The sequence below is a fragment of the Micromys minutus genome (assembly GCF_963924665.1).
Source record: "Micromys minutus genome assembly, chromosome: X".
Classification (NCBI taxonomy): Eukaryota; Metazoa; Chordata; class Mammalia; order Rodentia; family Muridae; genus Micromys; species Micromys minutus.
The window spans coordinates 125,303,418-125,320,516 of record NC_137970.1 but is presented as its reverse complement, the minus strand read 5'-3'; the positions used below and the strand labels follow the sequence as shown (position 1 = coordinate 125,320,516).

Sequence of the window (17,099 nt, the reverse complement as noted above, 5' to 3'; positions counted from 1 at the left end):
GTGAGTTCCAGGATGCCTGGTTTATAAAGCAAGATTCTGTCTCAAAACAAGCAAAGCCCTAAAGCTAAAAAAAAAAAAAAAAAAAAGACACTAAGAAAGTTTTTTACCATATGGGAAAAAAACTTCCAAATATTCAAATACATAAAACTCCCTAAAAATCTCTAGAAAGCAATGAAAAAACTTTATTAGAAAAGGAAAATGATAAATTAATAACGTACAAGATACCGACTTTCTCTGTTTCTCTTTCACACATGGACTTAAGGAGAGGTTGATGGCTACATTAGCAAAGAAATACCATTACACATTCAGTAAAGTAACTATTATGAAAAACTCAGAAAGTTTCATCTATGAGTGAGGTTTTAGAGCAACCGCAACCGTACTCTCATGAAGTATAATAAGAATATTGATTTGTAGAATAATAGGGAATATTGGTCACACATCACAGTACTGAGCATATACATTTGAAAAAACTTTGCATTTCTTGTCATCAGTATATTTCAAAATATAAATGTTTATCTTTATCAAAATATTTATATAAATAACATCTGTAGAAGAACTTTTTGTAATACATTCACATAGTAAACTACCTTAGGGCCCATCAGGGTGGAGTAAAAATGTGGGATATACTCACACCAAAAAATAATAATATTATGGCAATTATGCTTAACAAGATTGTGGTAATTTTAAAGTTATATATATGATTTTAATGTGGGGTCTTGGGGATGGATAGAAAAGAAAGGGATGTTTTCCAATAGTGATGTATGTGTCTGTGTGTCACCTTGACAAGGGGTCACTTGTGTTGACTAGTCTTTTTTATTTTAAAATTCTAAATTATTTAGTATGTTTGAGTCACAAAGGTCTCTATATATGACTTAATACATGATTTAAACCTTTAAAACACTTTTTAATAATATATATATATATATATATATATATATATATATATATATATATATATATATATTTCAAGCCATATTCACTATTTTTACAAAGGCAGGGAAAATCTAAGTCCATAAAGATGTACAAAGAAAAATATAATTAGCAACCTCAGTGTTCTATTTTCCAATGTTTGGTTCTAAAGGTAGATTATTCATCACATCGCTTTTGAAATCCACATACAATGTAGCAAATTGCTTTGAATTATAACATTTCCGTTTGGTGTTTTGTTTCCTGTGATTCACAGTGCTGAGAGGGATCATCACTTAAGGAACTTCCAAGTCATATTCACGGCCACATCTGAATTCTTGCTCACAGAGACATGAGAACACCAGGTCTTAGCACTGGTTTATGCAAATGCTCTAGAACTGTGTCCCACACATAGGAATGATCATTGGCAAGACTCACCATTTAATGCCTTACTACTGCTGTGGGCACTGGGTCTCTGGAGTTGACTTGGAGGACACATAAATGACAGTGTGTGATTTCTTACAAGCACCTTCTCACAATTTGCTTATAGTCTCTTTCCTTTCCCTTACTTCTGTCTGAAGCCTTGATTCTTCAGTTAACCTGGGGGAACTCAGGTTGTTCCCACTTTGCTCTAGTAAGGACTCAGTGTTAGCTGGATCATCCACAAGTTTCACACATTTCATCTTCTTTGCCTGAGTATTCAAAGGCAGGCTCTTGTAAGGAGAGACCAGTTAGATGAATAGTTTTAGAGCTGGCTGTTTTCACTGCACAGTATTATCTTTTAAGTTGTTAAGACAGGCCTCATTCTTCTCTCTCTCTCATAAGTGGAGATCTAGAAACTTCTTTCTCAATGGCAATGACAGCAGCTTTTTCTTCTGGGATGGTTATGTTATATTCAACCACAGAACCTCATGATTCTTTTTGAGACAGGTACTTCGATGATCTCTTCAGGTTTATACTTCAGTTTTGAATCATCTAGCCTAGCTCTCATGTCCACACTTTGAATTTCTGAAAGCTAGCTTTCACCCATATGTTTTATTTGCAAACATTTCTACTGAATATCCAGGGTCCCTTGGCTCTTTGAATAATGTAATCAGTCACTGGATGGACAGTATGCTTTTGTGTTCCCATGTTTTCTTTGTTTAGTTTATCAAGCTTCAGCTGAAGTAAGTCTGTATAACAGGTGTTGTCTTCTAGGGTACAAGGGTTGGCTGGTGCAGAAGGCTTAGATTCCATACTTCAATATAAATTCACAATTTCTCCAGATCACTGATTTCACCTAAAAGGTGTTGTATTTCACCATGATTCTGTTCCAGCATGGCAGATTGTTCCTGCTGCTCAAATTTGCTTTGAGATTCCCTCATTCTCAGCAGTACGGAGATTTGTAACTTCATTTCAGTAATTTTGTCTCTAGAGAATGCATTTTGCTTCTTTAGTGACTGCTATTTTCGACGTTCATCAATTTGGGCTGGTATTCCATTGCCACCCTCCACCTCTGCAAACACAGAGTTTGTTGTGTGGATCCAAGGCTTGATGAAGTACATGACCCATCTGTACCTGCAGATCTTGGTTTTCTATGCAGGCTTTCTCCAAAGCATTATAGTAAGATATTGCTTCCTTCTCTTGCTGCTCTTTTTCTAGTTGCTCTTGTTTGTACTGCAGTTTGCTCACCTGTTCACCGAAGGCATTCTTCACCCTTCCACTTCAGCTAACTCAGTCTGAGGACATGCTATTGAGCACACAGTGCTCAGATAGTAGTTGGAGCTCTTAGGATTTGTGAAAGAGAAGTTCCTCTTGGTGATCCTGCTTTTGCTTTAGCTGTTGGTTACTAAGCCTCACTTCATCGAATTCCACTTTGAGATTTTTTGACTCATTTTCCGGGCCATTTACTTCCTGCCTGTGGCTTCTGCGTAGCTGCATTTCTAACTGCTCCAGGTGCATTTTCATTTGATGTTTCACAGCTTCACATTCACAGCTCAAACTGTCTAACATGTGACTCTTGAGCTTCATTTCTCTTGGTCATAGTTCTCATTTGTCATCATTTCTGCCTCTACATTAACTGAAAGCCATGCTGCGAAGTGTTCAGTTGCTCCTTTTCACAAGCTTTGAGCTTATTTTGAAGACCTGTTATATCTGCCTCCATGTTTTCTATTTCCAACCTACTCTATCATGTTTTCTCGCTGCTGCAACCAGAGGCCTGTCCAGAGGCCCCGGGGGACCAGACTCATTCACTTTAGCACAGAAAAACCATCCTATTCACTCAGAGCAACTGCCAGTAAGTTTGTGTTGACTAGTTTTATGCCAACTTGGCACAAATTAGAGCTGTCTAAAAGGAGGAAACCTCAGTTGAGAAAATGTCTGCATATGATCTGGCTATTAGGCTTTAATCTCAACTAGCTATCAATGAGGGAAGACACAGCCTGTTGTGGGAGGCACCATCCCTGGGCTGGTTGTCTTGGATTCTATAAGAAAGCATGTTGAGCAGGACAGTAATCAGCACCCCTCTTTGGCCTCTATGTCAGTGCCTGCCTCCAGGTTTCCTCCTTGTTCGAGTTCCTATCCTGATTTCCTTCGATGGTATACTATGATATAGAAGTGTAAGTCAAACAATCCACCAAGAGGATATTGCAATTCTAAATATCTGTGCACAAGGGCACCCAAAAGAAACACTACTATAGCTTAAATCACATATAGACCTTTGCAGAGAGATATATATACTCTTTCCCATAGACAGGTCATTCAGACAAAAACTAAACATAGAAATGCTGGAGATAAGGGACTTTATAAACCTGGTGGACCTTACAAATATTTACAGAACATTTTACCCAAACATAAAAGAACATACCTTATTCTCAGGACCTCATGGAACTTTCACAAAAATGGACCACATAGTGGGTTACAAAGCAAGTCTCAACAGACATAAGAAAATTGAAATAGCACCCTGAAGCCTATCTGACCACCACAAATGATATCCATCATTAAACCTGAATATCAACAATGACAGAAAAAACAAAGCTTACAAACTCAAGGAAACTGAACAACTTTCTACCAAATTTAAAATAAAATGGGTCAAGGCAGCAATAAAGAAATTAAAACTTTCTAGAATTCAATGAAAATGAATACACAGCATACCCAATCTTATGTGACACAAAGAAATTGGTACTAAGAGGAAAGTTCATAGTAATAAATGCCCACATTAAGAACTTGGAGAGATCTCATACTAGTAACTTAACAGCACATCTGAAAGCTCTACAACAAAAAGAATAAATCACACCCCAAAGAAGAGATGGCATGAAATAATCAAATGCAGAGCTGAAGTCAGTCCAGACAAAAAAAGAGATACAAAGAACCGATGAAATAAATAGTTGATTCTATGAGAAAGTCAATAAGATCAACAAACATAGTCAAATTAACTGAAAGACAGAGAGAAAATCCAAATTAATAAAATTAGAAATGAAAAGGGAGATATAATAACAGATACCAAGGAAATCCAGGACATACTTTAGAAACCTGTTCCCCACCAAATTGGATAATTTTCTTGATATATGCCACCCATCAAAATTAAATCAGGATCAAATACACAACTAAACAGGCCTATAGTCTCTAGTGAAATAGAAAGAGTCTCCCATCAAAAACAAACAAGCAAACAAAAGCCTAGTGCCAAACAGATTCAACACAGAATTCTACCTGACTTTTAAGAAGGAATTAATGCCAATACTTCTCAAACTATTCTGCAAGATAGAAACAGAAAGAACATTGCCTATTATTTTTTATGAGCACACATTACCTTAATACATAAACTACATAAAGACAAAACAAAGAAAGAGATTTACAAGCCAGTTTTCCTTATTAACATAGATGTAAAAGTTCTCAATAAAAAAATTTGCAAACTGAATCCAAGTACATAACAAAAAGTTATTCACCATGTTCAGGTAGACTTTATCCCAGAAATTCTGGGACAGTTAAACATACACAACTCAAAATGATGTAATCCACCATAAAGCAGAACGAAAGACAAAACAACATAATGATCTCATTAGATGCAGAAAAGGCCTTTGACAAAAACCCAACACCACTTCATGATAAAAGTCCTGTTGTGACTAGGGTTGGAAGGAACATACCTCAACATAATAAAGGCAATGTATAGCAACCCTATAGCCAACATCACATTAAGTGGAGAGAAACTCAAATTCCACTAAAATCAAAAACAAGACAAGTTAAGACTTTGTGTCTTAGCTAGAGCAGTGAGACAACTGAAGGTTATCACTGGGATACAAGTGGGAAAGGAAGAAATAAAAGCATCACTACTTGCCGATGATATGATAGTATATATGAATGACCTAAAAATTCTGCCAGGGAACTCCTACGGCTGATAAACGCTTTCATTAAAGATGCTGAATACAAGACTTCAGTGTAAAACAAACAAACAAACAAAGAAACAACAAAAAGAACCAGTAACCTTCCTTATACAAATGAGAAACAGACTGAGAAAGAAGTCAGGAAAACAACATCATTCATGTTAGCCTCTGTGCTGGCTAGTTTTATGTCAACTTAACACAAGCTAGAGTCATCAAAGAGGAGGGAACCCCAATTGAGAAAATGCCTACATAAGATCAGGCTGTGGGCAAGTCTGTAAGGCATTTTCTTAATGATTGATGTGGGAGGGCCTGGCCCATTGCCGGTGGTGCCATTCTTGGGCCAGTGGTTCTATAAGAAAGCAGGTTGAGCAAGCCATGGGGACAAGCCAGTAAGCAGCACCCTACATAGCTTCAACATCAGCTCCTGCCTCCAGGTTCTTGCTCTGCTTGAGTTCCTGTTCTGACTTCCTTTATGATTAACAATAATAAGAAACTTTAAGTCAAATAACTCATTTTCTCCCCAACTTGCTTTTTGGTCATGGTGTTTCATCTCAGCAATAGAAACTGTAACTAAGACAGATTGTGATCATGTAAGTCTTAAATATTCCTGACATTTTCAAAAATTTTGACTTAGTGTGTCAGCTTCTTCCCTCTTTTGATTTCACAACAATGGCTTAGTCAAATTAACAATATCTGTGTACCTATCACTAAGATAAGATTCAATTCTGATAGAAAAGTACACATTTAAAACTTATTCATTTCTAAGTGCTCTAAAAGATTCAGAGTGGGGATTTAATTTACCTGTCATCTCCCTGAATGGTATGGTGGGATTAACAAAGAAATGACTGTAAAGAAAGATGAGAAGAGGCTCAAAGACTAAGGAAGAGATGACTACGACCAGCATGAAGGATATAGCAGGTGAAATTAAGGAACACTGTCCTGGAAGGAAATTGAGCACATCAAGAAGGAGTGAGTGATTCAAACTCTTAAATCATTCTGTTGAAGTTTCTTCTGACAACCTTTGCTTTCATAACTCCTACATTAAAGCAATGAGAGAATTTAATGAAGCTGTCAAAAGACTGCAACTTCAGAATTACTAGGACACGCAGTGTCACATAAAAACTCCCCAGTCCTCTGGCTCCTTCAGTCCTCTTTTCCTTATTCCACAATGTTCCCTGAACCTTAGGTGTGTTTTGTAGATGTAACATCTAATGGGCTCTACAACTCTATTAACAATCTCCATAGTGTCACCAACATTATTGCATAAACATGAGCTGAACAAGGGCAGCACCAATGCCTATGATGAAGTGGATGAAAGTGGTGACCCACAGGCCTAAACCATACCCAAAAAACTACAGGTAACCATGGAATGCTGAGATCTGGAGAAATAGTCCTCTCTGAGAAAGAACACATCAATTAGTAATCCAATAGGTAATGCTCAGCCCTGAAAATATACACATGTGTAACATTATACAGACTGAGTAGACTATACATGTTCATAGGACAACAATGAAAAACCATGGGATCAACACAAAGATCATAGAAACCTGAAGAGTATCATTATAAAAACAGTTTCCCTGGTATTCACGTCTAGTTTCAGTTAACTCTTACTTGTTTCTCCCCCACCAAGATGCAAATATTTTTATGCTCACAATTGCATCACAACTGTTTGCCTGTCTCTCTTTCTTTCAGAAAATAGCAAGCTCCCTGGTGGGTATTAAAACTTCTGGCTTCTTACTAGTGTGTGGTAATTGTACAAAGTAAAGGGATGCAATTTGATATTTCTATATAAGCATATAATGAACTTTAATTCTATTTACTTCTTTTCTGATTGTCCTTCTACACTCCCATTCTCCTGTCTCTATAATAGCCCCCTTTTCTTTTTGTGTCATTTCCCCTACTGTATCTACATATGAGAAAAATGCCGTATGTCAGGCTTTGAGAGCTATAGCATTCACGAATGTCTGATCTACATAGTCAGCTTAAATTAAGAAATTTACCAAGAAATGTATTCTTTTTCTTAGGGTTAAAACATCATCTATAACTTACCTTTCACTGAAAAACATTACATGGTCAACATTCTGCTTTGTCTTTTTATCTACTTCCTTCTCTATTTAGTACATATGCCTAGAGTATACCTATTCCTAAGCAGAGACACATCTGTCTGTATCTTCATATGCCTAGAGTATACCTATTCCTAAGCAAAGACACATCTGTCTGTATCTTTACAGTTTTGCTACTCAGTAGTTTTGATGTTTTCTGTTTAAAAGCCAATAGATAAGAAATTAACATCCTGTAAAATCACATTCAACTAAGAACATTGCCATATGCATATTTATACTCATATGATTATATATCAGAACATATTTTTAAAAGGGCATAAAATAATTTATAAGAAATATCCCCTCTCTTTTCTGTGATAATGGTTTAAAGAGCTACAATGGGAGTACTAGATACATTATAAGCAACATAATTATTTTTCCAAATCTAAATCACAACAGACCATCATCATCTATAGATATAAGTCTCTTGAAGAGAGGTTTCAAATTGGAGATGCATATATAACGTATTTGATCCATACAGTGTTTGTTGCCTTTTTAAAAATCATGCTTCAAAGGCTGAGGAGGTGGCTCTGTGACTAAAGTACTTGGATTACATGAGAACCCGAGTTTGGATTCCCAGTATCCACACAAATATTCAAGTTTAGATATACACACCTGGAACCACAGCATTAGTGGAGACAAGGAAGCATGCCAAGAGAAAAGAGCATCCCTAGAGCTTGCTGGTTGCCAACCCAGCTGCCGAATTTTAAGTTTCCATATTTATTACTGCTTTATGAAATTGGATGATCTGTTAACATGAGGCTCAAATCTAACAAGATTACAACCTGCTGAGGCTGTGTGGTGACTTGTTCTTGCACATGATTGTTATGGGCTCACACATTCCTTATAATCCCTCTGAATATAGGGTCTAATGTAAGTTGCTATTAATAGCTTTCTTAAGAAGCAATTGAAATAATTCATATATCTATCAGAGCTTAAAAATTAAAAGGTATACTGAGACAGCTGTGCTCCAAAACAAATGGGAGAGTTAAAGAAATGGAAATTATTTTAGATATGCCTAGAGGTATTTTTAATAATTAGTTGAGCTTCACATACAAAATTATGGAGTTTATTATAGGAAACTGTAATTAAGATATAGTACCTCTTTTATCTGGAGGAATTTATTTTGAGACAATTTCTAGGAGTTAGAATCTGTGAAATTGTGTGTACATAGTTTTTCTTTATACATAAATAACCATGGAAAAATTGACTTTTCAAACTGGATGAAGTGGAAGATTAATAAAGATAACTATTAATAGGAGAATAATTGAAATTATTTACTGTACTTGATCTTTCACTTTTTGTGATAATAATCTTACCCAATGACCTGAGATGAAGTGAATGGTGTCAGGCTAGTTTATAAGGTTCCATGAGACACAAGCATTATAATAACTGATCTGAGAACAAAGGAAGTGACTAAGTGAGTAATAGATAGTCCCCAAAGGAGTCCCCATGTTACTTCAAAGGGTTTATGGCTTAACATTTGTGGACTTTTTATTTCTGGAATTTTCCATTAATATTTTGGACTACTTTAACCACAGATACCTGAATCCTTGGAAAAAGAAAACATAGATTAGTATGATGGGATGTTAGCGCAAGGAAAGATGTATGATTAAGATCTAAATTGCAAAAAGTAGGCTGAAGTCCAATAGGCTTTATGTTTTAGCACATATAGTCGTGTTGATACTGGGAAACTCTAGGCATCAAAATATTTATTATTATATTTTATTATATATTTTGATATATTATATTTTAACATGTATTATTAATGTATGACAGTATCTACTGTGGCTTATGAGATAGCTCAGTAGTCAAAGGTACTTGCCTCCAAACCTGACAACCTGAGTTCAATTCCCAGGACTCACATGGTGAAAGGAGAGAGCTGGCTCCCCTTAAAAATAGGTGTTCTTTGACCTCTACATGTACTCTGTGATATATGTGCACATGTGTGTATGAGCACACAAACTTGCATACATATAAACATAAATGTAAAATAAATGTTTTAAGAAATGCGTCTACTAATTGAGACCTTTTGTGGGGTTATTCGTATGAAAAAGTTAAATCTCTTGTACATTTTCAGCTTTAAAATTGTGTGTGTGCCTGCACATGTGTAGAAGACACATTGGCCCTGGATGTCTTCTTCAGTCACTCTCTGTGTCTCTCTGTGAATGTGGCTCGTATTGATTTAGCTAGACAAAGTAGTTATCCAGCTCCACCCTATTAACACTGGAGCTATAGGCATGCACCCAGCTTTTTATACGATTGATCAGGGATCTGAACACAGGCTCTCATGCTTATGTGGCAAGTACTTTTCCAATTGAGCCATCACCATCCCTATTCCCCTCTTATACAATCTTCTGTAGATGCACATAACAGGAAAGGTATAAAACTGACACAAAATTATACATATTTGGTCATGGTGCCAATGAGAATTTTGATATCATTGAGTTCTTGGCATATTGTTCATCATAAATAAATCATAGAATGGTTTACGTAAGTATTTGAAAGCAAGTCCTAAGATATAATGTACATAGATCACAATTAATGTACATGAGCATGTGTTAATTCTAGACTCACTTATGATTAGGATATTTAGTATTGCACAATTTTGCAGAGACTCAGAGTTTATGTTGTTTTACTAGAAGAGTCACCAGAAATTCTTTGCTTTGTGGTAAGCTATGTAACTAGAGCATGTTAAAGACACAGTAGCTATCTTGATAAGGTGGAGATACTTTTCATCATAGACTTTATCAAAAGAGAGCTTAAAACTTGGAGTGGTGGTGATCAGCTTCCCTTTATGAACCTAGGCACCTGAGTTAAATCAGGGTATTACTCTAAATATGAAATCTAATGTAGAAAGATGTGTCTTTTTCTAGAAAGGAATCAACTCATCATTATGGTATTGACAAAAATTATTTATCTTTATGCCATCTCACATCTTTTTTAATCTGTACAAAATTCTGCATTTGATGCTTTAATTTCAAGTCAAAGAGAAAACATTGACAACCTGGTACAAAAGAAAACATGTGAAATTTCTGCTTTGCATACTTAAGTGGTAATAAATATTTTAGAAAATTGTGATCATTAATTATTTCTATTTTAATTTGGATTATTATTTTAACCTAAATATTATTAGTTTGAATTATTATCTTAATTTCATGTACTTACCTCATCATTAATTAAAGAAAATTTTATTATATTCCTGGCAGTTTATGTTTTATTATCATTCTGGTTCACTCACTTTGCATATTTCCACAGATCTTGCCTCTTTTGAGTTTGACATTTGTGAGTGAGAGAATATTTTATTCTTCCCTATCTGTATATATCCTTTCCTTCAAGAAAAGGAAAGACATCAGTCTAGAACATTGTCAGTCATTAAAGTAACAAAATATTGTGGTTTCATTTCACATAGGTTCTACATGCTATAATAAGTAGTGAGTATTTATTAGAGGAGTAGATGGATAAATAGAAGGTTGGACTTAATGGAAGACAGAAAATGTATCTAGAAACCTTTGGGATGGAAGCTGTATTAAATTAAATACTATTCAATCATATACATGTTAAGCATTATAGGAAATGATTTTCCTTTCCCTTAAACATCTTTTTACCTCCCTCTGCCGTAGATGCCTATACCAAAGCTGAAGTAATGTATTCTTGGACTCTTGGGAAGAACAAATCTGTGGAAGTAGCTCAGGATGGTTCACGCCTCAATCAGTATGACTTGCTTGGCCATGTTGTTGGGACAGAGATAATTCGGTCTAGTACAGGTATTGCCTAACTTGTTTATTCCATTTCTATGTAATCTTTACCATATGCCAACATTATATTTCTAACTTATTTAATCTTTACAAACAGTTTTGAATACCATTACAGTGATAAAATTGAAGCATATATGAATTCAATAATTTATCCCATGTTGTTAACCAGTGTCAGAGTCAAACTTTGAACCCAAGCAGGAAGCTATTAAGTCTCTCTAAAACCCAGAGCCCTGATGTCTCTTGAGGAATGATATTTTTGGCATTTTCAAACACTGATCTTTGTGTGTCCACAAATATTGATGAAGTTGGGCATATAGTCATTCTTTCATTACTAAGATATATGTTATGACTTTGTGATGTTATAGCATGCCATCTTGTCTGCCCTTTACTTCAGGGCCCAGCGGAGAGTATAACACACTGGAAATGCTTTTGCCCAGGACTATGGAGGTCCCATCCCCAGAAATGTATTCTGCACTAGTAAATTTTTTGCTTGTCCTTGTTTCCCTCTGAACCACATATTTTCAAATTTTAAAATTTGAAAATCTGTCTTACTGGCTACTGAAGTAGCCCAAGATCTTTTCCCACAGTTTAAACTACCTTATATGGAAAACACATGTTCGTAATAGGAATGTAAAACATGCCTGGAGAAGCCAACATATGAAATTCAGATGCAACCAACTTAGTGTACTCATGGGCTCTCCATCTACAGATTTAATCAAATGAGGAATGCAAATTTGTATTAATTGTATACTAAACATGTGTAGAAGTTTTTTGTCATTATCTATAATATATAGTATTTGTATTGAATCTGACATTTTAGTTTTAAAGGATAGTGAGCTGAAAATCATAAGTTTTATATACATATCATGGATTTTATGCAAGAAACCTGAGAATTCAGGGATTGTGTATTGATACTGATTGAGACCAGTTCCCCCAAGATACAGAGTAACAGTTCAACTCTTCAACTGCATGTTTAGGAAAATGTCATTATGGGACTGGAAACATATCTCAGTAGTTAAGAAAACTGGCTGCTCTTAAGCACAACCTGGGTTCAATTACCAAGATATACATGGTGGCTCACAAACATCTGTAACTCCAATTGTAGGGGATCTGACACCATCTTTTGGCCTACACAAACATCCACAATCATATCCCACATATAGGTGCAAAAATACACACATACGCAGAGGATGGTGTGGAAAAAGGGTGAAGGAAATAGGCAGACAAACACAAACATAGAAATAAAAATTTAAAAATCTATAATAAGAGAATCATAAAATTATAGCACATTTATTGATATATATTGATATACAGAATTCTTTTTGCATTTTTAGCAATTCAAAAATGTAATTAAATGGCATTTTAAAACACTGAAAGGTTCAAAATGGTTCCAAATAAATGGGACTCATACCATTTATTCTATTTTATATTTTTATCTACTTTTAGTATTACAATTTTTACAAAGTTTTCATGTCATTAGATGTTCAGGAACTAAGCAAAATGCACGCACATAAAATCAGTAACAATATACTAGCAATTATAATAAAGGCATTAATACTTGTTTTAGTTACTTTAAATATAAGTAAAATAATAAATTCTCTTTTTCAAGGCCAGAGAATTCTTGACAATTGTTTGTGGTTTTTTTTTTTTTTTTTTTTTTTTTTTTTTTTTTTTTTTTTTTGTGGAAATTGTAGCATTTCCTTGCTGAAACTCAGCAAAATAATAGTTTCATTTGTAATGGCATTGCGCAGGGCTCATAGCCTACTTAATCAATTATCTACCATTATGCCCTGTGTCTAATTCTATAAACAATATTCTGTAGACCCTCCTTTTCCAGACATCATTTTGCTGCAGTGTAATTATCTGCCTATGATCCAGACAGAACATTTTTGAAAATAATACATGTTGACAAACTGCGGCTCTGAAAATTTAACCAATTCTTTTCCTACTACCTCTATGTGAGCACCTAAGTTTTCTTTTGTCCTTAGAGAACTGGAATTATGGATTCAATTATTTTCTCTAAAGACGTCAAAGTGTTAACTGTACCACATTAGAATATGATCTTATTTGGGTATAATGTAATATAAATATAATCACTGAAGATAAGGTCATATTGCACTAATGTAATCTATTGTTCCTATGAAGAGTAAGCATGATCAAGTAGGCCATTCCATCTGCAAAGAAATATCAAAGTTTGCTTGCAAAGAAGTTGAAACTTGTAAGAGGAAAGAGTCTCTTACTAGTTCTAAATAGAACCTGGCCTTAGTAAGCCTTCATTTCAGACCTCTGAGGTGATGATACATTTGTCTTGTTTTAGCATATCCAATACCTGGTACTTCATTAGGGCAGCCTCAGCAAACTAATGCATCAGGAAACTCTTGTTTTATTTTTCTTACCAATGATGAAATTAATGCATGCATGATAATGACATTACTAATGATTAATTGCTTGGCATGTGACATGTACTAGACATAGCACTATAAACATGTATTAACTCATTTTAGTCTTGAGCAGCACTGTGAGGTAAGCAATACTGTTGTTCTAGGTCTCTGCATTAAAAATCGTGGATCAGACAAATTCAATGCCTTAGGCATGTATGGTTTAGTTCCCTCCATATTTAAAATATGCTTATATTGCACCTTTTCCTCACTTTTAGAGATATAATATGGGTTTATTTGTGTCAAGTATATAAGTACATAGTGTACTTCACTCATCATAAACCATTCTACTGGAATAAATATGTCTTTGTTTCCTTGAATTCTTTATTTCTAGATTAAAAGTATATTCAGTTGTTTTGAATGGTGGGAATGAACCCTAAAGATGGCACATCCTAATCTCAGAACCTGTGAGAATATTAGATTATAAAAGGAGTGGTTAAGATGGTATTTAAAGAAAGACATAATCCTGGACTATACAAGTAGGATCAGCATAATTACAAAAGGTTTATCATGAAGTGCAAACCAGTCAGAAAGAAGTAAAGCATGGTCACAAACAAAGAAGTGCTGGCAGCCTCCTCCTTACAATTACCAGAAAAATGCAGCTTTAGCCAATGATGTATGTGGGTATCAAAATATTAAGGTTCCACAAATTTCTGACCAGAAGTTTGAGAAAATAAGTTTGTTAAATGACTAATAGTAAACAAATATAGCTCTTTTCTCATAATTAAGATTTAAAAAAAATGTTTTAGAAGTTGAAACAAAACAAAAAAGAAACACACACACACACAAAAGAATATTAAAAACTATCTTTTGTTGTGGTTGCATTTTTTTCTGTACTGCGCACCATTTATTTCAGTTTAGTCATTTATCTGTAGAAAGAACCTACAAAGGATTTTAATTTCCACCTCTCTGTGTTTTTTTATGCCTCTTTCATTCATTCTATTTTTGGACTGCTCTACATGGAGAGATAGCATAAACAATTGCAATAAACTGATACCGTAATAAAAAATTTAAACTTCTAAAAACATAAAAGTTAAATTATTTATCCTAATTATCCTCCTAGAAAATTAAATTAATCTAATAATTTGTCAAATTTATTTGTAGAGATGTAGAGAGATAAAAAATACCAAACATAGATTTAAGACATGGAAAACTACCTTCTGTGTAGATTGAATTAATTTGTTACGTACAGTCATCTGTCATAAAAACAAATATACAAGTCCACAAAGAAAGGCAGCAATAGAGACTCAATGGAACAAAACATACAATCCACCTAAACATTAATTTGGCAAGCTGTTCTACAGTTCTGACTTGAATAATACATAACAATTATTTATAAAATATGCATCATATTTGCTATTTCACACACAACAGTGATGGTAATCAATAAGCTAAAAACAAACCAAAACAAATGTAGCTCACTAGTGAAAACTGGATGAGAGGGTGAGAGGTGATGGAAAGCTGAGTTCTGATTTTGACAGAAAACAGATACGGAGAGATGATAGAAAGTGCTGGCTATATATTTGAAAAGAACTTGCCAGGAACTTGATACAGTGGATTAATGTGCTAAACATCTGTGAATGTTTTAAAGTAGACTTTCATTTTCCCTTGTATTTTTCCAATGGACCCAGATAATCTGAAAAAATATAAAGGCAGAAATAAATGATGGCTCCTCAACAGTCCAAACCTTTAGTTCTCAGTAAGGAGATGGTTTCCATTTGGCTAATAAGGAAGTAAGGAGAGAAAAGCTTGAAGAAAATATGTTCAGCACTTCAAACAAATGGTCGATTTGATAAATAGTTCATAAATACAAGAAAATTTGTCTTGATTTTTAGATTCATAGAGTACAGCCATGACTATTAAATAGTGTACAGTGATATTAATATATCAATTATATTATATTTTATTTTTTTTAAATGACTTTATTTTACAAAACAAAGATAAATGTACAGATTTTAAACATTTTTGTTTAAAATTATACATTTTTGTCAGTACTCTTTTTTCAGATATTAAAATAATTTTTACATAAAACTCTGTGAATATATTTTTTAGTCAGTACTTGATTTTTTCAAGGGCTTGACAGTATGCATTGAAAACCTAATAGTTACAATGAGCGTAAAGTACATGCAAAACAAAACGCCAACATGGAAATTGTCAAAGTTTTCTTGTTTTGTATATATATATATATATATATATATATATATATATATATATATATATATATATTGTTTTCTTTATTTCTTGGACTTCATACAGTCTGTGAGTTGTTTCTGGGGGAGTGCAAGCCTCTGGGGTTAGCATCCCAATATCAGTGACTGCATATTATGTCTGTTCTTTTGTGACTGGGTTAGCTCACTCAGGATGATATTCTCTAGATGCAGCCATTTTTCTTCAGAAGATGAATGGATACAAAAATTGTGGTACATTTACACAATGGAATACTACTCAGCCACCAGAAACAATGACTTAACCAAATTCTCAATTATATTTTATATATTAGATATTTCATATGAATTGAAAATATTCTTGATAATATGGGTTAAGAACTATGAAACTAGAATTTGTCAGGGAAATATGGTCAAGCTAATCAAAGTCCAAGTCTTGGAAAAATTAAATTCTAAACTCCTTATCAGTAGGAGAGAGTGAAGTAAAGGTAACAGAGGTAGAGAATACAGGTCATGAAGGTAGAATAAGAAAATGAAGGAAGAAGAAAGTCATATAGAAATACAATAGAGAGACAGAGGGAGAATATGATAGAGAATGTTGAATATTTTAAATTTGGTCTCAGATACCTGAAAGCTACCGGCTTTTGAAGTGGGATAATTTGTTGGCAAGTTCAGTTTGGAAGAGAATAGAAAATAGAGAAAGTAAAATATCAAAATGCCTGTTAAATACCCAAATAGTTAAACCAAATAGCTGGATGAATATCTAGATCTAGCTGCAGTTGGGAACCACATGTTCTTTTTAACAAGCTATTACTACCTGGGTAGCTTAGAACAGACTAATTTTCTTGTCTCTCAGATCTGGATGTTAGGAATCTGAAATCAAAGTGTTGCTGGGATTAATAATCTCTAGAGATAGTGAAGGAGAATTGGTTTCTTGCCTGTTAATAGTGTCTACAGATGGCAATCCTTAGTGGTGCTTGAATTGAGGATACATCACACTATTGTCTGATTTTGCTATTCATGGAAAACAGAGGGTTCACCTATATCAAATGCTACTAAAAGTACAAAAGGCAAATATTTATTGATTGATGTTAATAGAATAAAAAATTAGTATAGTTGTTTGTCACATATCAGCAACTTATATACTATATGCATGAAAGTGTCTGCCTGTCTGTATGTTTAGCACATTTATGTAGTTTCTCACAGAGGTAGGAAGAGAGTTTCAGCTCTCTTCGAGCCGAAATTTCAGGTGTTGCCTGATGTGGGTGCCAAAAATTAAACCAGAGTCCTCCACAGGAACCTGTGCATGCTCATTATAAGTGATCCTTCTCTTTAGGCCTCATGTGATCTTTTGGTTCTAATCAAGAAATGC

The 17,099-nt window shown here is 34.4% G+C and overlaps 1 protein-coding gene and 1 pseudogene across 2 annotated transcripts in view; one reads left to right on the top strand and one right to left on the bottom strand.

The window, feature by feature from the left end:
• The window catches only part of GABRA3 (gamma-aminobutyric acid type A receptor subunit alpha3), a gene marked incomplete at both ends in the record, with an annotated part of 207,401 nt that overhangs the window by 170,539 nt on the left and 19,763 nt on the right, over nt 1-17,099 (top strand). The window contains one exon of the mRNA XM_080909995.1: nt 10,990-11,133. Coding sequence (XP_080766121.1) covers nt 10,990-11,133 — 144 coding nt within the window. The remainder of the gene's footprint in view (nt 1-10,989; nt 11,134-17,099) is intronic.
• Nucleotides 1,802-2,916, bottom strand: LOC308415807 (protein Spindly-like; annotated as a pseudogene). Its single transcript has one exon. The product of its transcript is annotated as a protein Spindly-like (transcript).